Source organism: Alligator sinensis, unplaced genomic scaffold, assembly GCF_000455745.1.
Source record: "Alligator sinensis unplaced genomic scaffold, ASM45574v1 scaffold71_1, whole genome shotgun sequence".
Lineage (NCBI taxonomy): Eukaryota > Metazoa > Chordata > Crocodylia > Alligatoridae > Alligator > Alligator sinensis.
In genome coordinates this window covers 6,987,697-7,015,683 of record NW_005841834.1, presented here as the reverse complement: position 1 = coordinate 7,015,683, position 27,987 = coordinate 6,987,697, and the positions used below count along the sequence as shown (strand labels likewise).

The following is a 27,987-nucleotide window of genomic DNA, read 5'->3' as shown; positions in this document are numbered from 1 at the left end:
ATACACACACATTATATATTATATAGCGGTCCTTCATTTTAATTGCAGATTATAGTCAGACTTTGTCATTTTTAAACAGAAAACCAGGATCCCTCTTCAGGATTCCTTCCCCTCCCATTTCACTGCTTCCCCATACGCGGCTACCAGTGTCCCTGCTGTCTCCAAGTGATTGAGTGGAAGGCACCAGAGCTGCTCCTGCCTTTCTCCAGCCAGTGACAGTGATAGCAGCAGCCAGGTTCCTCCTTTCTGCCTGGTCCTCCATATATTCTCTGCCAGCCTGGAAGCAAACATGGAAATGGGGACCCACCCACTGTTATTGTTGCTGTCCCTGACTGAAGAATACCCAAGCAGGTATTTTTCATCATTTCCTGCCCCACTCCCCCCATCCCCCCCCCCCTTTGGTTGGGGACAGCGGCAGTGGTGATTTGGAAAGGGGGAATGGGAGAGGAGGGGACATGCTGCTGAGCACAGTGGGGAAGGGAGGGGAAAGATTCTTACGTGCTTTGGAGACTGCTACTCCTACAGTATGATCGGAAGCGGAGGGGGTGGGGGAGAAAGGGATGTGACTGTACTGCTTCATCCTTTATGGATCTGCCCCAACGCTAGCTAGAGGTTCCGTGTGGCTCCTCCTTCCCCAAGATCTCGGTGGCTTTACAAAACCTGTCTTGTAGGTGAAATGAACGTCAATCTCACTTACCTGCTAAAGACTCCACTCTCCAGGTTGCCAGGGTCATTTGGGGTGATGTGGACAGGACGAGTTGAGGGGCTGGCAGGTGCTGGGAGTGTTGTGTTGCTTGCCTCCTCCTTGACCCAAATAAGAGTGGCACCCCGAAGTGTGGGGTCTCCAGCAAGGAAGTCAAACCAACAGCATAGCTTTCAAGACACAGGCTGTAAAGCTGTGGAGATCTTGTGGACCCCCTGGAGCCCACAGCCATCCTGGGAACTATAAACAGTGTGCACCACTCCCAGGAACTATAAGCAGAGGGCCAAGCCCCCTGCTCCTGGCAGCCTCTCCACTTCTCCCCAGAAAGTCTGGGTACTCTATCACCCCAGTGGCATTTCAGCAGCAGTGAAATTTCTAGACGGTGAGGGGTCTACCTGGAACCCGTAGCAGTGTCTGCGTGGCCAACTCTACCCAGGGACAATTGTGAACCGGTTCTCAATCAATAGCACTCTTGGAACTGTTCAAGTATCATGTCTGTTTGCAGCTGTTTCAGTCAGGCACAGGAGAGCCTGTTGTATCCTTTTCAATGCTACTATGTAAATACTACTTAAAAAGCGATTAGAGAATAGCTGTAAGGACCATTTACCAAACTGATGCTATTCAACATGAGTGAAAAGAATATGGTCCTAGTATAATGGAAAGTCTGATGGGGGATGTGACTTAAAGCTTTAACTGATAAGACTCTCTTTAAGATAGTATCCTGTCTTTTCTTTTTGCTAGATTTGAACCACTCCCATGTGTTGTTCACATAAGAAGATATCTACTGGTCTCATGAATTCTTTCCTAAACCTTTGTTTGCAAAGAAAAAAAAATCTTTTTTAGATAAGCATTTATTAGCAGCTACTCATTATTTCAGACAGGTGGGCAGGCAGATGCTGCGAGTAATTCTTGTCAAGAAATCTCAGCGCCTCAAAGGACGAATGAAGTGGACAATGCTGTTCTCTAAAGTCATGTTCATACTGGAGTCACTTCTACTGTACACATGAAACTGCCAAGTGTAGGTAATCCTTCTAACTTCATGCTGAGAAATAACACTCCTCATCCTGCAATTCTTCCTTCCAGACTGCTATAAAATGACAATTATAAGCAACATAATTGTGTCTTTTTAGAGGATTAGAGTAGAAAGAATTCAGGCAAGATCAAGGGGACTGGCAAAGCCCATCTTGTCCAAAACGAATACTTTATCATGAATAGTAATATCATGCCATTGTTTGCAAGTATTTGTACAGAAACAACCCCATTGGATGTTATAATCATATTTTAGTTTAAGAAAAATAATCACCTTTTCTTTTTTTTCACTTATTTTCTACAGCTAGTAGAAAGTTCTGACAATCCAAAAATCTCACTGGTTTAACATTCTTTTCACAATGCAGTAGCCACTTCCAATAATTTATTTTCTGAATGACTTGACTTCAAGGGGAAAATGACAGTGCAGTGTTCTGCCAACATGCCATTTCCTTGTCCCTCAAGGCCCTTCTGTAAGTTTAAATGCCATGCCATTCAGCCTTAATGCCTGCTGAGAATGCCTACAAGGGTGCCCAGTTAAGAGCCAACTGTGATGTAAAGAATGGTTATTAAGGGGCTTGTTTCAAATAGGCCACTTAACTGTGTCAGATGGCAGTAACTTTTAGTCAAACCAAGTTTAGGCAGGATTCAACATCCTACAGGTGAAAGGATCTGAAATGTGACCACTGGTTTGAAAATTTAAAAGTAACATTATTTAGCTAAAAAAAGTCGTCTTTTAAAAATGTAGACACAAATCCCCCTTCTCTGTGTAGTTTCTATTTCATTACATTTATCTGAGAAAATGAAGGCACAACAGAAACACACTGAGATCTCTAAAGCCATGTAAAACCCGAAGGCATTAAAATTTATTAAATGATGCAATAACAACAGAATTCTTTATTTACAATAGCATTATTTAACATCAAATAAGCAAATAGCATCAGCAAAGCAATATTAACTTGCATAAATGTATTTAAAATTTCTCTGAATATATCTACCTTTGCATAAACTGCTCACACTAGAAATACAAACATCAATGCAGGTGAACAAGGTGATGTTCAGAGTCAACTCCGTTTTGAAAATAAATCACAACCTGAAACACTGTAAGCTTTCTCCTGAAGAACCATAGTTAATATATTGCTTAATTTTACCCTTGTATAATCTTTTCATATACACACATCTCAGATGCAACTTCATGAGGAACTGTACAAATAAAACCCACAAATGACAAAAGGGAAAAATTAAATGACAGTAAATGTTTGAAGAAATGTGTCCATCATCTCTACCGAGCAACATAAAGATAAGTGATGATGCACTTATTCCAAAATTGTACACAATTCACTATACAAATATAATACATCAGACAGCTATGTAGGAATATACAAGACTTAAAAACAGATCTAAGGCATTATGCTAGATTTTAGCATTTTGAGGTTCTTGCACATAGCTTTACCTGTAGTAAGAAACTGAAAAGATTTTGTTTTAGTCTACAAAGAAACACCAGGGAGAAAATTCTAATTAAAATCAAAGCCACTACAGTAATTTTTTTTTTGTGCAGAGAATGCTTTTGCTCTTAGGCAGCATACTACCATACAAATACTAGAAAACTTTAAATTCACACCAACAATTAATGGCTTAAGTTGCATTTCAAAACTGATTGTGTATCTTTGGGTTCTGCAAGTGGAGCTGTGCCACCCATTTCATCTGTTAAGCCCATATGAACTCCATTTTAAACAAAGATTTAAAAAATGCATTATATAAACTGCAAAAACATTGCTTTCTGTTAATACAGACCAAGAGAGAGATTGTGTGGGACAATATTTTCAACTTTAAGTACAAATTAATTTGTTATAGCAAAACAGCTCAGTCCACTTTTCAAACTTACCACATTATGTGAACACTTAAATGGGTCATATTACCAAGTTTATGTATGTTAATTTTTCACATTATGTGTCTTTCACATTTAGCAATGTAACTTGAACACTGTTTTTTTGGTCTAATAAACAAAATTCAAATACTTTCTCCAACAAATCTGCTGTATACAGGATGAAAAATACTGAAGATGAAGGGACTTGATTTGGTTTTTTATTTTTGTTTCTACAGTGATCAATATGATCAGAAAAATCCTTCACTCACTTTTGTTTTTAATTAGTTAGACAATAACTAAAACAGCAGGAACGCAATCTGAGCCAAAGTGACATATAAAATCTCTTTTCTTTTAAAATGACAATGGGCGATGAGCTAACAAATCACAAATATATTAGAAAGATGTGCAGATCTGTCATGAATTGGGAGAAATATAAACTACTAATTTTGTCCATGGTGCCAAAGGTTATGAAAAAGTTAGAAACAAAATATAATACAAACAGAATTAGTTTAAAACCCATTTAGACTTTGTGTTGCATGACATTAAAGTCCTTCTAATTTATACAATTCTTATATAAATAATTTAAAATCAGGTATATAATGTATATTTAATACAAATGTCATCGTGTCAATGAGGCTATGGAGCTCAGGGCTGACAGTTACTTTAGTTTTTTACCAGAGCAAAACACAATGGCTCAGTTGATTAAATATTTCCTTTTTTTAGTTTGACCAACAAAATGGTAACTGCTGAAAAATACTTTTTTTCTATGGGTTTTGAATCCTGCTCTCAGGGGACAAATGGATTCTAATTTTCCTTGGTTTTCAGCAAAATTGCTCCATGGAAAACAACTCTTTCCAATCATCTTTAACATATTTTCTTCAGCTTTATATAAAGCAAGAAGTCGTTTGTACATTTTAATCCCCACCTCAAAAAAAAAAAAAAAAATCAAATTACAAGAAAATAAACCTTTTACTCCCAAAAGACATGGCTGATGAGATATTATCAAATGCATTGCATTTTAAATGACATCAAAACATTGGAGATCAGGTAAGAAAAGTGTGTGGATTGGGAGTTAGAGGAAAGAAACAGGAAGTCAAAGAACTTCATCAATTCCTTGGTATTTCAAGTCCTCATAAACTGATGCCAGTTTAGTAAAGATTACTCCAACCCCAATGGGCAAGAAAAAAGCCAGTCCCACAGTGGCCTGCTTAGTAACAGTTAGTTTCTCTAAGAGTCGTTAAGAAAGAATATAAACATACAAAAATCAAGAATTGGTTCCTACAGTGGCTGCATATAATATAGTTTAGATAAATGACTTCATGAGCAGAATCACAAGATTTAAAAAATGAAAACTCTCAAGCCTACAAATTAGGTCTAATCAAGGCATTGTGATCCTTTACAAAACACTTTTTCAGGAGACACACACGGCTATGAAGATATCTAATTTAATACTGAAGTACCTCATTTGGAATCAACTCCACAACATGTATATCTCACAAAAATTATACAGTTAAAACACTTAAGTTTTGAACTTAAATTATTGCTTGTTTATATATAAACTGGATTTTATGTACCTTACAAAACTTCCTCAGAGTCCACACTGCTTTAAAATAATTAAAAATGCACGATGGTGGTTCCGTCTGTAGTGATATCTGCCATAGGTTTTTAAAAAATCATTATTTTCCCAGCAAAGGGAACAGGGAATGGAAATTAACATGTTTTAAAGCAGGTGTCTTTAGCTCTTTTTGATATAATGCACCAATTCTGCCACTACCATCACCAGTAAATGCATTCTCATTGAACTCCATTATTCAGCAACTGGTTACTTGCAGTCTAAACCGCTGGTAACACACTTAGGGAAATGAAGGGCTTACCTGTTCTTTTATTCTATAGAAGAGGTGAATGAGAAAAATGTCAAGAGTCAGGTAAAATCATGGTTGCTGATTTTTAGGAATTTAAACAAAAAAGTAACTTACATTGATCTTTTTGATTCATGATTGGTATTACAAGCATTAAAAAATGTGCCTTGTAAACAGCCCTCTCACAGAGTATTTTTAGCCCATTTCACAACTTGAACCCATTCAAAATTGATTCGTACAGTATTTTACACATGTTCATCTTCCCTAACTTGTCCTTGAAATCAAACCCACTTATTATATTTGTATATGCACCAGACGTTGCCTCCCACCCCTACCAGGTTTTAATCCCCAAAATGCAGGCCTTAGTTTAAAACACAAATTTTCAGATGGAACTGAATCCTTTGCACCAGACTGAGTAGCCAGGGAAAACAAAGCAAAAAAATAAGGTCTAGAACTAAACAGAAACAGAACAAGAGCATGGTTGTTATTCCTTAATTACATACATTTAAATACATTCAATCTGACATGGTTTATGAAAATTGCCTGTCAACATTTACTTTGCAGGAGAGATCTAAGTTGCACTAAGGTGAATGCAGTGAACAGACTGAGCAACTGTCTGTACGCTAGCTTCAGACTGTCAAAGAAGAGGCTGCTCTTCCAGCAACAACCATTTTGACCCCACTCTGGAAGGCAGAGCTGAGTCCTGTCTGCAGCGCTTAGCCGAACTTGCTCCAGTGGAACTGGCTGGCAGGTCAGATGGGTCATAACAAACAGATGCAGCTCTTCAAACTGGTTAGGGTTTTGGGCTGGGGAGCCCAGTCAGCTGGAGAAGGGAGCAACCAACAACCTTCAGGGTCAGCAATATTTCTGCAAAAATAGAAATAGGAAAAAAATCAATTACTTCTTCATGGACAGAGATGCAGAGGGTAGGGGAACAAGGCTATGTTGCCCACATACAGATATTAAAATAATGGAGTCACTGAGATGTGAGGAATTTTATGCTCCATCCCAAACACTGTATGGCAGAATGCACAATATTTGGGATGGGCATTAAATTCCTTAAATCCAATTGTGCCACTGCAGGACTGCCCCAAGTCCAATCCTGAGATTCAGACATGCAGCTTTGTCTTCGATACTAGGGCTCTCCTTTGCCCTATCCTGATGCTCAGCTGAGTGTCAGGAATGGACACGGGCAGCCCCAAGACAGAGCTATTTGGGGCCAGATCCAACAATCAGCTAGTTTGAGATTGGCTTGAGGTACAATCACCTGATTGTTGGCACCAGCTCTAGACAGCCCCGAGTCTGGTTGGAGATAATGGGAGTATACAGGGTCAGTGCTGTTCTAGATCTGGGGCTGTTCCCTGGAGATGCTGACACTCAGACAACTGGCAGAGTTTGGGGCAGCCCCAGTGTGGAACAACATGTGCAAATGTTCAATTTAAGATACCACAAAAACCAGCAACACAGATGTTCTACATTACGTGGAGTATCTTTGTTTCTGGTTTTCTATTTTACGGTACCACAAGTTGACTGAATATGTGGCATGTTGTAATTTATGGTACAAAAAAACACGTTAAATGTATTATAAAGGTAACATCTACCAGAGGCCATAGACACATGCATCTGTCTTGCACAATACAGATTTAAACAGAACTCAGTCAACCTACATGTCATGATTAAATAAGACCAAAAGGGACCAAACTTCCAAAACTGGCCATAAAAGAGGCAGCTTCACAGTTCCCTGTGCTCATGCCATTAAGGCTTTACTTCAACACCAAAGACCACATGTTACTTTAAATATGATTAGTACTGCTGAAGTGAGTGGAACTATTCAGAAGTGTAAAGTTGTGCTTTGCTGCTCTGCTACTGAACCTTTGTATGTGCCCAAATTTAGAAGCTGAGAGAAATTTAGACAGCAACCAGTAACATAGCTAAAGGTAGAAACTGGGGCACTAATGGCAGGTGTTGATTTTGAAGAGGCACATGGTATCCCAGCCATTGTTGCTGCCTTGGCCAGTGCCCTTAGTGCAAAAACTGCTTGTAACACCTCTGATGATAATCTGATGATAACCTCTGAAACTGAGAACCCTCAACAAGTGCTCAGCCCGCCAGCTCTTCTTGGGTATCTGTCTTCTCATGTTTGGCTTGGAAACATTATTCTGAACCTGAACATCACTCTGAATTTGAAAAATCCAAAACTAGATTCTTCCCAAAGAAAGTTTCCATTTAAGCAAATCAGCATTTTCCATCAAAAATACCCAACCAGCTCTACCTGAAACAACAGCTCTGAGAGATGTGAGCCGCTCCATTTATCTCAATGAGATGTTGCTGCAAATACATAGCAATATTGATATTTAAATAGTTGTGGTTAACTATTCCACATTCCTGATCACAGAAAAGGAGGGTGCTGATCATATCCACAAGCTACCGAGAGTGTAATTTCATTCTGATCAGTGATACTTGCCAGAGAAACACCTCTTTGATTTCCCCTTACTGTTTGACCCCCTGAGAAATGACAGCCCAGAAGTGAAGAGGGGACTCCTGTGGGGGTATATGAGCAACCTGCTAATCCTACTGCGAAAACATTGCTTTCTAAATCAGTGCAAGAGCTCAAACAGTCAAATCCTTGTTGACAAACTTTGCACTTTGGCCCTCCCAAACAAAGGTGTGGTTTTCTTTGTGGTGATTTTGGAGCAAGGCAGCTTTCTCCTTGGCTGGTATGGTTGCTGTACTTCTAGCTCCTAAAGGCTGTCTGTAGATTCAGGCAGATCTCATCACATTGCATTTGATTCCCATTTCAAGCTTTTCTTTGTGGCCACGAAGACTAGGAAGGTACCTGTTTTTCCTGAATGACAACTCATTTCAAAACATCACCCTACTCAGGAATCCAGGGCCCTAAATTCATGTCTACGCATTACTCCAGGCCTGCTGCCGACAGGCATGGCTGAACCTCAGGAGCTCCATGCATCCAACACAATACCCCTGTGATGATGATCTGAATATGCTCATAATTTACTATAAATGACCTCTGATTTTGTCATCTCAAGTAGGCAAAAATATCTAGTTGAGCTAGGCCTAACAAAAATTTACTATGCATTAGCTTCTATGTTTAATGCACTGACAACATGTGCTGCAACAATATTAGCATATGAATTCAAAACCCTGTAGAAAAATAGACATTCATAAAGAAATGTGTCCTTATGACCCACTAAATCAGCCAGCCCACAATGAGCCACATTCACTGCAATGACTATAAAGGCTTTCACAGGGAATAAACTTGGTCAATGCATCATAACAAAGTTACATGATAAGAGAAGGAAAATATATAAAAATACAATCCTGGTGAGGAAAAAAACAACTTTTTTGGAGGGATTACAACCACTTAACACAACTTTAAAACTTAAATAAATAAACATGGTTTCCAGATGGAAATTTTACCAGCATATTTAAAAAAAAACCCACAAAAACTGCAGCCCAGAGCACCTTTTTATGACTGAGTTAAGACAAACATAAAGAGATGGTCAGAAAATCCTATCTTCAGATCATTAACAGTAATTGTGCTATTCTGTTATAATTTAGGGTATATGTCTTTCAACAATTTTAACTCTAAATACCCTATGGAGATGAGATCTGCTTTCAGGCAAAAGCAGACTTAGATTTTCTTTTTCTTTTTTTAAATATCTAAAGTTAGTTAATACAAATTTGTTGCACCAATGGCCAGACTATGAATTATTAATGTGTGCTAGTTCAAATAGTATCGTAGGATCATAAATCAAATATGTTTTGGGCTTAGAAACCAACAGGAAATTCTTCATTCTTTAGTTACCTTGAAAAGTTTAATTGTTAAATATTTTTATCACTTTCATCGATCTTAAAAGTTTTAAAATGTCGTATTCTTTAACATACTAAAACAAATGTAAAACCACATTAAGCTACCATTAGCTAAAGTTAGATTTCTACATACAGAATTCTGAAAATTTTTAGTATTTGTGTTGTAATACAACATAACTAATTCCTGATTAGATTTTTCTTCATATAGCTACATCTATTGTATATTTTTTATTTTAATCAAAGAAAGCCTATTTTTAGATTACACAATATACAACAAATTGATTACTGCTGTAATATAATAAAAATATTGCAAACAATGCTACCAGCTGTGACTGATTAAAATACACTAGAGAAGCAAACCTGCTTTAACCCCAACTTCAGGATTAAGGAAGTTTGCAAAACCTGTATTTTTAAAAACATGTTACATATTTTACAGGTACTTGTGCAAAATTCTGACTGGGGAGACAAGTGGACTCCCAAAGAATTCTGTAGAATTCAGTAGTTTTTAACCAGGACAAGTTAAATTGTTTACTTGCTGTTACTAATACATCTAAAATAGGCTATGTACTTGAAAGTGTTTCAGTTTGATACTGATGAAATTGTAGAACAAACATCTGAAATCATTATTACATACTCAGATTATCCATATATTTATCTACTTAAACATTGCCATTTGAAATGAATTTAATTTTGATTTGCAATCCCACATTGGAACTCTTACCATAGCAAATCCTCACATAAAACTCCAGCATCTTCCTGTCCACCTACATTTAAAACTTGCTTGCTTTCTATTCTATTGATTAACACCTTAATCTCTTTTTCCCAGCCTCAGCTTCTGTACCTATTGCCCTCTTCTGTCACGTGCTTCTTCCTCTTCCATTGAATCTGCCCTTAAAAATCCACAACCTCTAAAAACTTCCCCCCCCCCTTATACTCATGATCAACAACACTGTTTCTGGAACTCTACAGGGTAAGGACCATATTTGTGTGTCTAAATGGCAAGAAGATACTTCAAAGATACCATCCAGAAAAAGGAGATATATTGCCATCAGTGGCCATCTTTTCTATTATTTCTATTTACATGATCCACTCCACAAAAAAAATTACCTGTAGGTAAATGTACACAATGGCACATGAATCCCAGTGGCATTGAAAACAGCCTTTCAGCCAGTTGTGGTGTTATATGCATGTGCCCATACACAGAATGGTTCTGAAGAGATAGATAACCCTTCAGGTTTCTCTCCTCAACTTTCTGACTGATCTCATCTCAACATATTTCATCTCTGAATAGACTTTTTCCTCCTCTTTTTAAATTATTTACTCTGAAAGTGGAAAATTTTACTTCTAAATGTTATTACTGGCTTCAGCCTTTAATGCTTGCATTTTAATTCCATTTCTTTTTCCTTGGCTTTTATCATTGAGAAATGGAAGGAAGTGACAAGAAATCCAAGTTTTTTACCCCTTATTTTGCTTATACTCTTTTCCATATTTTTCCTGTTTTAATGGTTCAGAAAAAACTCTGAAGGGAAGAAAAAAATACAATGAAAAAAAACAGGAAAATCAAATGTGGTCAGAAATAAGTGAGTAAGGAACCAATTACAAAAAAACCACCCACCCAAAAGGGGCTGGGCAACTCATTTGCAACCCCACTTCTGCTTCAGCACAGCAGGCTGACCAAGTCTAAACTATTTCAACAGCTTTAAAGTTTGTATGAAATGGTGGCTGGCTCCACGATTAGGCAGTCTGTGTGGGCATTCTATGGCAGGAGAAAACAACTAAACAAAAGAGTAATGCTGCATGCACTTTATTTTAGGGTGGAAACCTACATAAAATCTTTCTGTTTTCTTTGAAGTAGCTTTAATGAAAAGTAAAAATGAACACTGATACAAAAATTAGGTAATAAAAACATCAACCACTAGATGGTGCTTTGAAACCATGTGATGGAGTAACAAACCCTGTTTAATCCTTACAATGCTGGATGTGCAATGCAAATGTGAAGGCATCAATTTAGTTTTCGTATGGTTTTAAAAGCAAGAATATTTAATTGTTTTCAGCTCATAAATTTCCATGCAAAAATACTTCAATTGCAGTGGCCTTCCTTTTATATTTGTGTGGGTTTAGACAGTTGTAATGATGCTTGGATCACACACCTTTATTTAAAATTAACTCTGGTCCATAAGAACCAAATTTGTTATAGCAAGCTTCTTCTAAAAGCTGAGAAGGCTATTTTCCATGAAGAACACTCCAGTGAGGGGGCACCTAAAAACTACCTTGTTCATCTGCCAATGTGTCAAAAGCCTATGGTGGCTTTCCTTTAATACTACTACTGGAATACAAATCAGTGTAGTTGTGAGTGTTAATTACTATATCAGCTGGAGACCAGTCTGCAACTTAGCTCAGTGCTGCTACTCTCCTTGGAACAAGTATTGTACAGAAGGTAATTTAAATAATTCATAAAATTGTTGCCTTAAGTACAATACAATGAAAAGCAGAACACTTAGCATTAAACATAAAATGGATTAAGCAAACAACAGTGGACATATAAGTCAGCAGTGAAACCTCACTCCTCTTTACCAAACACTTGTGTAATTGCTCTGTAAAAAGAAACTGAACTCTAAATTAAACTTTGCTGAATTTAATTGTTTGTTACCTTCATATATGTTAATGTAGAATGGGTAATACATGAGATAGATTTAACAACACCATTTGGAGTCTAAATGAGGATCTGTAATACAGATGTCACTGCCAGTTGAATTAACAAAGAATTCATTGGAAAAACCTTTTAAAAACACTAATACAAAGAAAAATGGATTAAAATCATGGGTTATCAAGAAGGAAAAATCACTCGCACGATAGCTGTTTCTAGCTCTGCTACAAACAAGGGCATCAATACACCTTCAAGTCATCAAACTACTCAGTTTCTAGTTGACTCTGTGTGCATTCATTATTTCTTACCCGTGTTGCATCTCCCTCCTGCTTTATCATATCCATTCCAGGCAGCTGGTTTGGAAAAAGATTGCCTCCCCTCATAGCAGGATCATTAACCTAATAGTAACAAGATATTGAAGCAACATGTCAGAAAACATGAAGAGACAGTAAAAAAGAAACATTACAGAACTAGATGGATAGAGGCCTCACTTTTAATACGACTGTTTAAAGTCTGTTAAACTGGTTTAAGCCCCCCCGTTTTCCCTTTCTCAGTGATAAGCAGGTGAATGGATTTTTGTAAACCCCATCAGCAGATAATATAACTATGCTATTCTTTCCTGGATGGAAAGGGATTAGAAAGCCTTGCAACTGTGTGTTTGGCTAAATAACAACAACATGAATTTAGGAAGACTATTTTCTTTTATTGACAACTGGGCAATAGATTTGCTACTATATGTAAGAATCTCAAAATGTGCATTATTTTCCATTTCATTCAGGCAACTGGGAGAAAGCAATTGAAAAAAAGAAGAAGATAAAATTTATATTTAAATTTTAAAAAAAAGATATATATATTAAAGAAAAAATATATATATTAAAGAAAATAACTTCACAAAAACAGCAGCATGTATATGACAGTAGATCCAGCAGAGATACAGAACAGCAACCTGGCCCTAGTCTGCCTTGCACAAGGTTAACAAAACCATCAGGTGACATCCAATTGCAGATAAGTTTTTATCATCAGTAAAAATACAAGAGTTCAAAAATCATCTTGTTGTTTTGTAAATGGAGCAAATATAATTTGAAAGTCACTGAATGACAAAACAACCCCAAAGTATCTTTTTCATCATCATGTTTCTGACTACAACTGAAATCGAAGTTGTGTTACTGTTTCCATTAGAAAAGCAAAAACATGTGACCTAACATTATTATTATTTTATATTTGTTACAAACAGCTTCTGCTGCAATAGAGAATGCTTATGGTTTATACCAATGGGATGGCTGGTCTGGTTATGATTTAGATATTAAACCAGAATAAAACAAAATCAGACTTGTTTTCCAATAACATTTCTAAAGAGCAAATTACCACAGCCTGCCGCCAATTGAGCTGAACTGTTTGGAAAATTCCCAATAGAATGTTGCAGATTCTTTCTTAACTCTTCTGATCCTGTATACAAGATATTCAAGACAGTTTTCAGAGTAACTTTTCAAGGTAATTCATGCCAGCTTGACCTTGACAGTAATGCATGTGTGTGGATGAACAGAATGAATCCTCAGTGGTCACCTTGGTAATGGTTTATTTACATATTGCAAAACCTCTCCTCCTGCACTGCTGTGGAGATTTTAACATCCCATTTCCACGTGATTCAAAATACAAGACAAGTCACAATACTGCACGCCTAAACCAATAAACAGGAAGATATTAGAGATGAATTGTTGGTAAATGGTTACAATTTTGGTTTTGCTGAACACTGGAGAATCCACTACACAGAGAGGGGCCCGTTTGGTTTTGATGGTTTCCATCTCAGTAGGATCAAAGAAAAGTAAGGCTCAAAGGGACCTCAGGTGGTTGTCTAGTCTAGCCCTTGACTCAAGGCAGAATCACCCCTGCCTAAACCATCCCAGTCAAGTGTTTGTCTAACCTGCTCTTATCTTCCAAGGATGGAGATTCCATAACTTTCTCAGTAGCCTTTTCCTATGCTTAACAATGCTCATAATGACAAAGTTCTTTCTAATATCCAACCTAAAGGAAGAACAGTCTCTAATAGTAGTAGTATAGTAACAATCTACTGAAAGAATAATTAAGCTAGCCTAAAGGGCTTCACTTAATCCTAAAGTGGAAAGTGATAATAAGACAATTAGTGTATTAACACCCAAACATTGGTGGATCTAGGATTTTGAAAAGTGGGGTGCACATGGTGTGGTGCAACATCATATTACATAATGCATTTTTCTACAACTAAAAAAACCCAGAAGGTTTCCTAATATGCTAGGGGCCCAGTGCTCTATTATTCAGTTTAAGATCAAAGCAAAAACAAACGTAACTATTGGAATGTGCACTAGTTTGCTAGGTTATATATTAATTTTAAATGCATAACAGACCAGGCCAAAATAGTCAAAATATAGTGTTCTATTAGTCCTGTAGTCTTTATAGATAAATGTACATTTCTTATTCAGATTCATAAAATGAAACCTAGCCTTCTTGAGCATCTTGAGAGGGCATCCAATACTTGACCGTCAATCATGTCCACATCTGAGTTAACGTTCACTTGAGTTTAATATTACCATACCTGGGTTAAGATTTCTACTTTGAGCTATAAACAGTCTGTGAAATAGATGAGAGATATTACCAAGGAATGGCTAACAGACAGCAAAACTGCATTTTGCTATATGCAACCAAATCTCCCAAGTTAACATGACAAACCCATCTATAAGTACCATCAGTAACGTGTCAAAAAAAAGTTACACTGAGCAAGAAGCCATCTATTAAAAGGTTATGTGGAAGTGGAGATAAAATAAATAAATAAAAAGCGGTCATCAAGTCAGGCTCTGCCTCAAGAAAAGCTCTCAGGGCAATGTTGGAAAAATATGGGTAATCCTTACATGTGTATTCCCATCTTCCATTGCTTAATTAGTATTACTACATTAAACCTTACCTGGGGAAAATATTCTCAATTTCCCAGATATTGTACAAATACTATTAATAATTGCAGCACCCATTTGTTCTTTCACAGTCACAGAACCAAGAGTTGGTGCTATTCTAGATTTGGTTCCAGTGGGTGCGTCTACACGTGCCACTTTTAAGCAGACTTGGCCTTAAATTGCCATTTTAAGGTGTATTAAGGGCACGCATGTATAGACATGTACCATTAATGTGCCTTAGAAATGACAATTTTAGGCTATGTGAGCCTAAATTTGATACCTACATGAAGCAGGTATCAAATTTAGGAACAACTAGCTAAGTTGCATTACTACACATGTAGATGCACTAATGCACACTACCGTGGTATGCATCAATGGACAGATACCATGTTAATATGCATTAGCGCATCTGCATGTGCACTAATGCGACTTAGCTATTCGTGCCTAAATTTAACGCACCTTAATGCACTTGTGTGTCCATGTGTAGACACATGCCTAAATAGTCTTAATGCACCTTAAGCAAAGGCGTAATCAATTCAACTGCGTGTGTACACATGCCCAGTAAATAACAAAGACATTATAAATGAATTGGTTGTGAAAAACTGAGTGATCAAATTTTAGACTGAGTGATCAAAAGTTTATTCATTCGCAGATAAATTAAAGATAGCTCAATGACTAAAGTTTTTTATTTCAAAAGGACAAAGTTTGAGAAATTAAGGAAAAGAACTTAAGAAAGTAAATAGGATGGAAGAGCTCATGGAGTTAAACTTATGTTTGGTGGAGGAACCGTGGAACTTTTTAAAGCAAAAATGTAGACGCTATCCAGAATTTGCAAGCAAGAGAAAGAAAACATGTAGGGCAATACTCCTGACCTAATTGGATGAATAATCACTTCTAAAAGATATTAGACAGAAGTAGGGAGCCTAAAAGAAATGGAGAAGAGGGAGTGATTAGCAGAGACTCTTTTGTCCCAGAGGTATGAAGTGGGAAAAGTTCAGGTAAGTTAGAACTCACAAAGAATGTGAAAAAAAAAAAAAAAAGAATCTTTAGACACATAAGTAAAAAAAAGGAACAAACGAAAAAATGGGGCCAATATCCAGGGAGGATGGGACTAAGTATAAAGATACTCTAGGCATGGCCCCCCAAATACTCCATTTTCCAAAAACAGGATGACAGTGTTCTGCACGGGAGCAAAGACAGCAGGATGACTAGTGAGAATGATGTCTAGTAAAGTGATTTTCACTGCAGTGGATGCAAAACTGAGACAGCTGGGTATGCTGAAAGAACTGGCAAACGGAATTGTATGTCTGATTGTATATATACTGGAAAACAGCAAACATAGCACCTATACTTAATAAAAGGAAACACAAACTGATTGGGCAACTACAGAACCACTATTTTGACCTCAGTAATATGTAAACCTTTAGAATAATGTGATATGTCTGTGAAAACATGGAAATGATCTTAGGATGTATCAAGTGAGAAAACTTTAGTATAAAAAGAGCAATATTAATTCCATTATACACATGTGAGCCCTGCTGTCAACTACTGTATGTTTTTGTCACCCATGTTCAGGGAAAGATGAACTGGAACAGGTGCAAACCCCTAACAACTATGAAAGGTTACTATGGTCATCAGGGGGAATGAAAGCCTAGAACTGGATGTGAACTGGAAATTTAGATGTGACAGGTACTCTACTCTATTAGTTGACTAAGTCTTTTTAAAATAGAACTAAAACAAAGGCTTCCTTTTTGTACTATAACCATTTTCAAAATAGAGCAGTACATGCAATATAATGGCTTGCAGCACTTTTAGCTAATCTCACCTACCCAAAAATATACATGTCAAAATAAATCCTTTAGCTGTGGTTCCATGTCCTTAAATTCTCACCTGCTCAGGACCCATGGAGGACAACCCTGATGTAGGCACAGAGGTCGCTGAGGTCATGCTGATCTGCCCTGTCATCTGGTTCATGTTGTTCATACCACTTGTGTTGGTTGCCATGGATACACTGATGTTCATGCTGTTATTATACATGCTGGTGCTTGCTTGCTGCCCAAAATGTGGTGGGGACTGTTGTGAAAACATGCTACAGCAAGGAATGGAAAAGTAGTGTCAGACATAGAATACTGAAGCCACCAAGAAACAACTCTGTTTTGAAATTCTTCAAAAACTGATCCACATTGTAATATACACTCATTTTAAAAGAAAGCCTGCTTTGCCATCATTAATGTCTGTGAGCTATTTTCTCAAAATCAAAGGCTTAATAGCTATACAAAAAATGTGCATCTTTGTTTGCATGGGCAATTATGATGTCTGAGGCTACAAATCTGTTGTGTGTGTGCATAACAGACATTTACACATATTAAGGGCTATTCACTGCGTATGTTTAATAGCCTTGGGAGTGCAATTTTTGGAGGGAAAGTAAAATGCCCTTTCCTTCCCACAGTCCTCATCACAGTACAGTGTGGTTAAGTAGATCTGGTCTAATTAGTTGTCACATGAAAGGCAAGGATTTTTTTTTAGAGTGATATCTCTAATTGGACCTACAACATAGTTGGGATAGAGGTGACAAGCTTTTGAATGCAAGGCATTCTTCATCAGGTCCTTAGTTTTCATGCTCATTTTGCAGGACTATTTTAGAAGGCCATTTGCACACTTAAATACCAGACTGGCATGTACACTTATAGCAAGTGGTCTCACAAATATAGGCATGCTAATGTGCCGATTTTTGCTGACTGACTTCAAACATCACATTTTGAAAACAGAGTCCTGTAAGACATAGGAAGGCAAATGTCTATTATATTCAAGATGAAGACAACTAAAGAAGAACCAGCTGCAAAAGTTTCCACCCAAGTTTTACATAAAATTTAGTGCAGGCTGGATCAGAAATTCCCATTCTGGGTGAATCATACTAGAACTATATCTCAGGAAGTCCTAAATGAGTTCCAGTATTTACTCATCAGCCCTTTCTCTTTTCAATGAGTAAACAAGTTACTCCATGTATGTCATTGATGTATGCATAACTGAGTGCATCTACACAAAATGCTTACTGCGGAGTTGTCCAATTAGATCAGCAGTAAAGCATCACCGTCTATATGAGTGGTGCTATCAGGCTAGAGAGCAAACGAATTAACTCCGCTGCAGCACATGTAGACAGTAACTGGGGCTGGCTAGGGCATGAGGGTGCTACAGTGTGGGGCTGCCTGCTGGCTAGCCCCACACTGTAGCACCCTCATGCCCCAGCTAGCCCCTCTGCAGCATGTTGAGCTGGACAGAAGCAGGCCTGGGCTAGCAGGCTGACCCTTTGGGTCTCCTGCCAGCTGGGGCTGTCTCGCCCCAGCTAAACGTGCTGTGGCCCCAGGCATATGCGTAAATGCTGCACTCAAGAGCAATAAACTCCAGGTCAAACTGTGCTAGGGTTTACTGTATAACATTAATATTCATGTGTAGATGTACCCACTGAGAGCTTGTCTACATGGGGAGGATTACTTCACAGTCAGATGCTGCATAGTGGTTGACTTGCAGCAGTCATGGCCACACAGGCTTTTACTTGCATACAAATCATCTCTTCCTTTTGCTGCGGAACATCCCCTGCAATAAGCTCAGTGTCGCCACTGTGACAAGGCACCAGAGGCATATACTATAATATGAAGTGCAGATGCACTCGTTTAAATGTTAGCACAGAGTAGTTATTGTGTGATGAGCTTACTAAACATTTCAAACACGAGTACAATGTTCATTCTACATTTTGGTAATGTTGATGAAACCTGTGTGCTACAGAATTTTAACCACAGCCTATTGTGGGATATATACCAGAGGCCAATTAGGAGAAACTACAGTTCTGGAACCGGGGCAATCTAAAAAAAAAAATCCCATGATTTTCTCCTGCCCTCCTATGAATCACATCTTTTTTGGGTTAGTTGGCACTGTTTTCAAATAGTTATCTAGCCATGAGGGTAGAAACAGCATTCTGCATTGCAATTCTTGTCACTGCAAATAAACAGCTGATATACTTATGCAAATATACTTGACATATTGATGCTGGGCAGCTGCAAATTTGCAAGCCAATTGCTGTGTTTCTAAGAAGCATTAGCTCCAGTTTGACACTACAATGACAATGAGGCAGCATAGGTGCTTATGCAGCACCACTTCTAAGCATGAGAAGCCAGTGTAAACTGGCAGGAGGAAACTATCCTGTAGACCTTGGATGCCTAAAGTACCTTCAGCACTTCAGAATGATAAAGTGCATTTTCCTGGAGATCTACAGTGAGATTTGCCCAGAACTGCAGCAGTTGTACACCAGCCCTCCATTTAGAAACGTGTGGCCATCACCAAGAAGCTTACCCTCCTATAGTTGCTACTCATCAGTCACAAGCCAATCTGGTGTGGAAAGATTTGACTGCTAAAGATGTTCTGATGGAGCCACATGCTGCTATTAAAACAAAATACTTCCACTGCATGCACAAGGCACGGCTCAGTACTAACATAAAATGAAAGTTATATGCTGATCCCAGGTGCCTGAAAGCATAAAGGGACCAAAACGGACTGCACTCCAGCATCAGAATAGGGAAGTGATGTCTAGTCACTAAGATCCCAGAGGAGAAGGCAAACAAGTTGATAAGCCAGGGTAAGCAGGGCGCAAAACACTCTGGCAAGGCAGTGAGGTAGATAATACTATAATATGAAGTGTAGATGCACCCACATGAATGTTAGTATGCAGTGGGTACTGTGTGGTGAACACCGGCAAGCCCTCAGGCATCTTCTGTGGAAGTACATAGCTAATGTACAGAATAAAGAATTACTATTTTGTTAAATTACAAATCCAGCTCATGTACAGCCAGATGAGTAAGACCTCTAGTAAGCAAGGTAAAGATAAGAAATAAATATTTTTCATGTGAAGTCTAGTTTACATGAAAAAGGCATGATTTTCTCATATGAAATGATACATTTTTATTTATGTAGATTTACCTGTTCCCACCCATGTTCCCTTGTGCCCATCCATTCATCTCTGTAGAGGACTGATAGGCAGGGTTAGCCTGAGACTGCTGTATCATAGGACTCTGAGTATGAGCCATCCTTGGGGACATTAGTGGACTCTGGGGAGTGGTAGCCCCTGTGAAGCCTGGATCAGGTTGCTGACTTATTCCTAAAGAATAAAAGGTCATTTTTACTTAGTGTACATTGTAAACAAATACAAACTGACAGCCTGATCCTTGGGCAGTGCAACACTGATGTGCATGTGCCTAAGGGACCAATATGAATCTTGGCCTTAATTACCAGAATATATTATTAAACATTTCTAAGGCACCTGTGCATCTTTCATCAATACTAAGAAGAATAACTTAACAGAACACAACAGCCTGCTTGGCTTCATAGAGTAAAGTTGCATAAAATTTTTGAACATATTTACAATACTTATAATGCAAGCAATTTTACTGGACATGTCTTGTCTATTTTAGGGCCTAAAACATATAGTGCCTAAAACATATAGTGAAAAAAACCCACTTCCACCACATATAAAGTCACCCACTACAACAGTGCACTCCAAATTCTCTCCCTCATACCAAATATTTTTAATCTTCTATTTTTTAATTGAGAGAGATACAGAGTTATTACTACCCAGAGTTTTATACAAAATGAAGCAAAATTCTCTCTCATAAGTGTGGATACCCGATTCTTAAAAGGCATATTCCCAAAAGCAGCAGAAAATATTTTGCCAGCTTATTTTATATGCATATCTGTTCAAGCAATTAAAGACACCAATGTCTCGTAAGGAAGAAATGGGACACAGGCAGTAGAAAATCTATTCCCAAATTTGGGCAAGTCATAACTTCTTTGTACCTCAGTTTCCCCATCATAAAGATAGAATATTAAGGCTCAATCACCCCAATAAACAAAACTGAATTCTGGGAATGGAAAGCACTACAATTGTTTAAAACCTTGTGTTATTAATATTATATCAGAAGGAGAGACGGAAAATTTAAAAAAAAAATCAGTATTAGGTAGAATTTTTTTTGCTAATTATTGTAGCAGAGCATGCAGAGGACATAACCTATAACAGTTACACAATAAGAGGAAAGGTCAAAGCTGGGTAGCAAATCAGTGGTAGACAACCTTTTCTAGTTGCAGGCCAGAATGACAACTCAGGTTAGAGGCAGGTGGGTGCCAAGACCTGGCTGCTTCTGCCACTTCTCACTGCTGTGACCCAAGAAAAGCCCTCGCTCCCAAAGCCCCATGGCCTGCTGGCTGGATCTGGCCTGTAGGCCACAGGTTGCCGACCCTACAGTAAATGATAAGCCATAACTGTTCCCCACAACCCCCTCCAAACAAAGCAGAAGACAGCTTAGTTAAAAACAAGGATGGAATGATATCAGCCATTAGATACATATAGGCTTGGAGACAGGGAGATGGAAGCCTTTTTATGTATTAAATTTTATTATCTAGAAGTCAATGGTTAGGTTGTTAATTTGACATTAAAACATGCAGACAAACTATTACAATTTAGAGGTGATACTTGATATTAACTAATCTCTCATGACCACTATATAAGAACAAACCAATATAAAGATGATTTAAAAGAATTCTGTATAGCTTTACTTCTGAATGGTTTTTTACAGCACTCATTTATTTTATCCCCCAACACTGATAACAACTAGCATATTTTTATTCATCTACCTTTTAAGGCTATATATTGATTTGTTTCTGTTGGTCAGAATTCAGAGCCTTTCAAGCCTATATATATATATATATATATATGTATATGTACACACACACATGTATGTGTGTATGCACATAAATAAATAAACACACACACACACACACACACACACTTCTGCCATTCTTCAATAAACCTGCACTCAGAGAAAAGGTGGTACCTGAGCTAGGAAACTGGAAGGTACTGTGCTGCATTTGGGGACTCATGACAGGCCCAAACAGTCCTCCCATGCTTCCCATCATTCCCTGGTTAGCCAGATTCATCTGGGAGCCATGCAAGGAGCTGTGAGAGAGGAGCTGTGACCCAGGATTGGGGGACACTGGGGAGAAAGGACTGGTGAAAGATGTTAGGGATCTAAGTCCAGTACCGTAGTTTGGAGGAAATGGAAACTGCTGTGCATTTGCTTGTGGAATCCGTGGGTTGCTCATGGTTGCTGGTATACCACCAGAGGCCACCATGCTTGGTGTCATATTCAAACCCTGTCCTCGCATCATTAGAGTTCGCTGTTGCACCTGCTGTTGCTGGTGCATCTGTCTTTGCCTTAGGTGCTGACTCAGTATTTCCCTCTGCCTCTGGGCCAGCATCTGTGCATTGATAGGTCCCTATGGCAGAAATGACAAAAAGTATATCAATAAACAGTACTAAGTAAGTGAAACAAAAGAAGCGTATATATGGGAACGACCAATAACACTGAAGTTCCTTTCTTTACCAGACACCTAAATAATTGGAAGGTAAAAGTTCATAGCACTAGTTCTGACAGAATTCCAAAGAAGAATTCCATAACTATTAATGTTATAAATGACATTAGTACTGAAACCTTACGATTTCAAATCTTCATATATTAAGCCATTCAAAGCACATCATACTTCATAGGAGAAAAACTCAGGTTAAAATGGAATTACACAAGTATTCCTCCCACACCCCTCAATAACCAAACTTCCACATAGTTTATATGCATTTTTGTTTATGTATTTTGTGATTTTGAGATTTATTGTTTGCAATAAATGTTGTGATTTATTATTTGCATTTATTATGCATTATTAGTATTGTAATTAGAATGAAGAGCCTAACTTTTGGGAAAAATTAAGCTTGAAACAAATTGGAAACTAAAAGGAATAAAAACAGAAGTACTAAGAGTACCTGGTCCCTCACCTGTGTTGGTACTCCAGGCCTCAGAGACAGGTTCATGTTGGAGACACTGCTGATCTGATTGATCAGTGGCTGGCGATTCTGAAGAAGCAAAACAAATCAGAAGAAAACCAAATAGGAAATTACATTCTACATGTGTTGCAGGTTCTGACAGACCGTCATAGTTAGGTGTTATTGTTGTAAAAAATCAAATGAGATACTATGCTATGGCAATTACACACACACACACACCCATTATAAATATTATTACATTATAAATATTAGTCTTCCAGATGTAACTCCTTCATAATTACGAATTTTTAAGACAGAAACAATATTTTTCCCTCAAATAATATGTTTTACCATGTTTTATTTACATCAGTACTCAAAATATGGTGGTAAAAAAATAACAAAGGGAACAATAACTTAAAATGGTCACAAGGTGGAGATAGTGACAAGAGACATTTTTAAGATTGCTGACACTGTCTCAATGAGCAAGCAGGTGACTATGCATCAGAAGACACCATTATAACCTTGCAAAGGTCTAGTGAGACCAGGACTAAAAAACTATGCACATTTTTTACACCATGTAATTACAGAAAAGATAATGACAGGCTAGAAAAGTTGCAGAAGCAGTAAACAAGGAGAATATGTACCATTCTCTTGTACGAGTTAAAATATGTACTCTCCTATGAGAATTCATTCTGGCCAATATTTCTATTTCAGATTTGGAATTGAAGGTAATACATAAGACAGAGAACACATTCAGGAAAAGAATATCCAGAGCTAGTTGAAGTAAATATATTTATGCTATGCTACACGGCTGTGCACTGACTGAACTTGTCATAGCTAACATGTAAACACTGAATACCTGCTGTGCTTGGAGTCTATGTTGAAGTTGAAGTCTCAGCTGATTTGGTTGGTTCTGCACTATACCAGTAGGCCTAAGACCAGGTCTAGTTTGCATACGCAGTGTTGGATAACCAGGTCGCTGTCCTATTGGGTGAAAGTTTGGATCCTGCATGGGTGTATAGCTACCCTGGGCCATTTGAGCCTGAGATGCATACTGTTGAGTGAAAACTGGTGCCTTTTGTTCTATTATGATGTTCGAATCCTGACTTGAGAATGTCTCTGGATCTACAGCCTGGCTCTGCAGAAACATAAAAATAAGAACAGGTAGTAAAAAATGTAACCTTTACTATAGTATACCTACTTTAACTGTGCAGTAAAAAAATATAGCATTGAGATTGTTTCAGTCTAAAAGCCCAGCCTCTCTACCAAAAAATCCTTTACCAAATAAATATCACTGGATCAAATTTACCCCTAAAGATAGGTACATTTTTATGAGTGTTTAAATTAAATTTAAGATTAATTAAACTGTTTCCATAATATGTTAAGAAAGGCATGTGTTTGCATCTCTTCCTTGAAGCTACATACTTCCTGCAGGCTTCTCAGTATGAACATTGATGCATTGTGCTAGTGCTTGAGAACCTGAAAGTAAAATGACTAGAAACTATAAATAAATGGCAAGGACTTTCCCTCTCATCATGACTGAATTGGAGTGTAGCTGTCATCAGTTAAGTTAACCTGCTGCCCCTGGATTCCAGAGTGAGTACTGCTCCCCTCACCACTTGAGCAGTTGATGCTGCTAGCGTCTCCCAGCTCCTGCTTCCATTGCCAGCCCCTGTCCTGGGTACGCCAAGAGTCAGGTCCTCATGGTGCAGCACACACCGTGCAGAGGCACCAACACAGTACTGCTGAGGGGAAGGAGGGAGGGGCATGGTGAGCAAGTTGTACAGCATATGGCCTGGGGGCCATGCCCCCAGCTACTCAGAAGTTGCCTCTTAACTTGAGGTAGTTGACACACTTCTATAAGATAGTCTAGACACTCCCAAATGTCTGTTTCCAGGTATAATAATTTGTAATCCACCCTGTGAATCCAATTGGCTGGAGGTTAAATACTCTAGTGAAGACAAGACCTTAAACTCCTTTAAAATCCTTGTATCAGTAAATAATATTTTTAAAATCTGAAATTGGATAGTTTCCTTTACATTTGTAAAATGCTTAAAATCATTTCCATGGAGATACTTCTTAATAAGACATGCATGTACTACTTTGCTTCAACTAAAGTATTACTTTTGACACTTGTTCTTTAGCAGTACAGTTGTAGCTATTCATCCCTCTCCTTTTTCTTTGGCAATCCCTCATGGATGAGGATGATTGTCTTCTATGATGGTCTTATCTCTGGGTCTGAAGATGGCTGATGAGGTCTATCTGGGATCGACAGATTCTACTGCAGCTTGGACATGTGTTTCCATGTGGAGTGGATGGTGCTGGATTCTTGGTTTGGTCTGTGACATACTGTTTCTGCTGCTCCTGCTTTTCCATTTCCTGCTGTTGTTGTGAGGTTTCAAAGCACTGAGATCCCTGCAGCAGACTCTCCTTCTATTTAAGGCAGTCCTGGGGGATAGTGTCCCATGAGTTGACATCAATGTTGCATTTTTTAAGTTGGCCTTGAGGACATCCCTGAAGTGTTTTCTCTACCCTCCTCTTGAGTGTATGCCTTGGCTAAGCTTGGAGAATAAAACTTGCTTCGGGGGTCTGGAGTCAGATATCCAGATGACACGGCTGGTCCAACAAAGTTGATGTTGGATTCATAGATTCATAGATGTTAGGGTCGGAAGGGACCTCAATAGATCATCGAGTCCAACCCCCTGCATAGGCAGGGAAGAGGGCTGGGGCTAGATGACCCCAGCTAGATGCTTATCTAATCTGTGATGATCATCACCTCAATACTTGTGGTGTTTGTTTGCAAGAGGACACTAATGTCGGTGCATCTGTCTTCCCACTGGATTTGGAGAATCTTTTGTGGGCAGTGTTGATGGTACTTCTCCAACATCTTTAGGTGTGTCCTGTATGTTGTCCATGTCTCAGCTCCATACAGCAAGGTGGGAATCACGATTGCTTGTTAAACCATGAGCTTGGTTTCAGATCTGATGCCACTATCTTTCAGCACCCATTTCTTCAAGTGTCCAAAGGCTGCACTTGCACATTTGAGACAATGCTGGATTTCTTCACTGATGTCGGTCTTCTGAGAGAGATGGTTTCTGAGGTACGGGAAATACTCAACATTCTCCACAGTCTCACCATGGATCTGGATTACTGGAGCTGGGGACTGTTCATTAGGAGCTTGCTGGTGGAGATATATGATAGTTTTGACTACTGAAATAAATGTTAATCAAAATCTTGTCTCTAATGAAGCACCGCACTGTGCTCAGTGTCATACCAGATATCCATAGATGGATTTTTCTAATGTCCAACTCAGGACTTTATGAGCTCTCTTTTATAGCTAGAGTATTTTACAGATAAAGAATCAGATATAGAGAAAGAAAAAGGTCATATATGACACACTGAGTTATTTCAGTAGGTACTACTCTCACACAAAGTGGGGAGAGAGATGATTGGCTGCACATTACTGAGCCACAAGCACAAATGTGTCTGTCTCAATGTTACAGACAATGTTACAGACTTGTCTATCTTAATGTTACAGTCTGATAATGCACCTTGAATTAGAAATTAGACACAAAACTGATCAAGTATCAGCATATAATTTTTCCTAAGCCTTTTTTATATTTCTATCATGCTAAATCAACATTGTGTAGCATTGCAATTGAGAAGAGCCAACTGAAAGTTAACAGGAATTGTAGGAAAGAGGATAAAGCCAGAAGTTTAAGTACTTTGGGCATATGTAAGGATTTTTCTATCCTAAAACCTACAAGGTTTTAGGTGGTTGTGGTTTTACAATACAAACAGAAATTTGTTTTACAATACAAATATGATGTAAATGCAATGTAATTTTTTAAGGCTGCACACAATTTTTCCTACTGATCAGAATCTTAAATCATGTTATTTTCCAAACTGCCAAAAGTCTGTGTATGTAACATGAATTTTCATCTCCTTGACCTTCAGGGGATTTCATCCTTTAAATGTATACTGGGAATTCATTAGTATCAATATACCTGGCTAACCAGTTCTGGTATTCCTAGAGCCCTGTCAATTTCTTCTAGACCATCAAAATTTCTTAGTGCCATATAAAGCTGATCCAGGAGAGTCCCCTCATCACTTGGTGACTCTGATGAAGGATGATTACACAGCAAGTCATCTGGTGAGCTGCCAAATGGCTGCCTGTGAAAACATGAATATAAGATGAGTAAACAGCTGCTGGAAGAAGAGTACTTAATTTAGATAAAGGATTATTTCTCACAAATTGAGCTAACAAGTCCCATACTACAGGTGGCAACTATTTTCACAGCTGCCAATTCTGCTTGGTAATCTCCGAATGGAAAACTTAGTTCCCAAACACCTGAACAGCTGTCATGTTACCAGGACTAAAAGTAACAAAGGGAGATGCAAATACAGAATAGGATCAAAGGAATAAGGAAGTCGGCGTAAAATATATTTGCCAAAGGCAGAAACAAGACTAAATAGAGAGAGAATGAATGTTATTCTTTTACTAGTGTTGAAGTAATGTTGTAACTGTAATGGTCCAGGAAATCTGAGAGAGGCATGGATTTCTAGGATGATTATAAGATATAAAAATCCTTGCCTTTTGCATTATTTTACTAGGAACTCCAAATTACACAGGCTGGAGAAAAATATTATTACCAGACAGGAGAAGCTTACTCCTAAAGAAAGCATCCTTAAGAATGGGAGTATACTTAACCACTACTATTGGCCTCACTTATCACACTACCTAGGCAAAGACTCACCTTGCCAAGACAAGGAAGCCCTTCTTTTACCCTATTATAGAGAGGGCCAGTGGAGCCTCTGAAGCTGATCACCTTCTCTGGTAGCTAATCCACATTGTTGCACACTCCTTATCTTCTTCCCTTCCCCAGTCTAAAAAGTCTGCAATGCAGGGACTTGCAGACATATCCAGAGAGTCTTATTTCCCTTCAAGTTAGAGTCCACAGCATCTAACTTCTAGGTGCCCAGGCCCCCCAAGTTAGGTACCTGGGCTTCCTGTAGAATGCCAAGTGAAATGGAGGCTCTTCAGAATGATTATGCAAAAAAAACCCTATACACTAAGCAATGAGCCACCAGAAGCTTGGGAACACTAAGCACAGAGGTGTGTCTGTACTCTCACCTCTATTTCTGGGATGTCATTTGTGGTAGTTTTTGGATCTAAATCTGACTTAAGTTGGAACAAGATATCCAGCTGATCAGACTAGGGCATTTCTAGCCATGTGCAGAAAACAGAACTGGAGACATCCATGGAAACTTCTGG

At 38.3% G+C, this 27,987-nt stretch overlaps 1 protein-coding gene across 8 annotated transcripts in view; it reads right to left on the bottom strand.

Annotated features, from left to right (window-relative positions):
* Nucleotides 1–2,567: 2,567 nt before the first annotated feature.
* Nucleotides 2,568–27,987, bottom strand: part of NCOA2 (nuclear receptor coactivator 2) — a 263,699-nt gene continuing 238,279 nt past the window's right edge. For all 8 annotated transcript variants that reach the window (XM_025200406.1, XM_025200409.1, XM_025200413.1 and 5 more), the window contains 8 exons: nucleotides 26,720–26,885; nucleotides 23,572–23,850; nucleotides 22,725–22,802; nucleotides 21,940–22,174; nucleotides 19,826–20,003; nucleotides 16,745–16,943; nucleotides 12,242–12,331; nucleotides 2,568–6,322 (listed from right to left, as the gene is read on the bottom strand). In XM_025200406.1, the coding sequence (XP_025056191.1) occupies nucleotides 6,311–6,322; nucleotides 12,242–12,331; nucleotides 16,745–16,943; nucleotides 19,826–20,003; nucleotides 21,940–22,174; nucleotides 22,725–22,802; nucleotides 23,572–23,850; nucleotides 26,720–26,885 (1,237 nt within the window). In that variant the 3' untranslated portion in view covers nucleotides 2,568–6,310. The remainder of the gene's footprint in view (nucleotides 6,323–12,241; nucleotides 12,332–16,744; nucleotides 16,944–19,825; nucleotides 20,004–21,939; nucleotides 22,175–22,724; nucleotides 22,803–23,571; nucleotides 23,851–26,719; nucleotides 26,886–27,987) is intronic.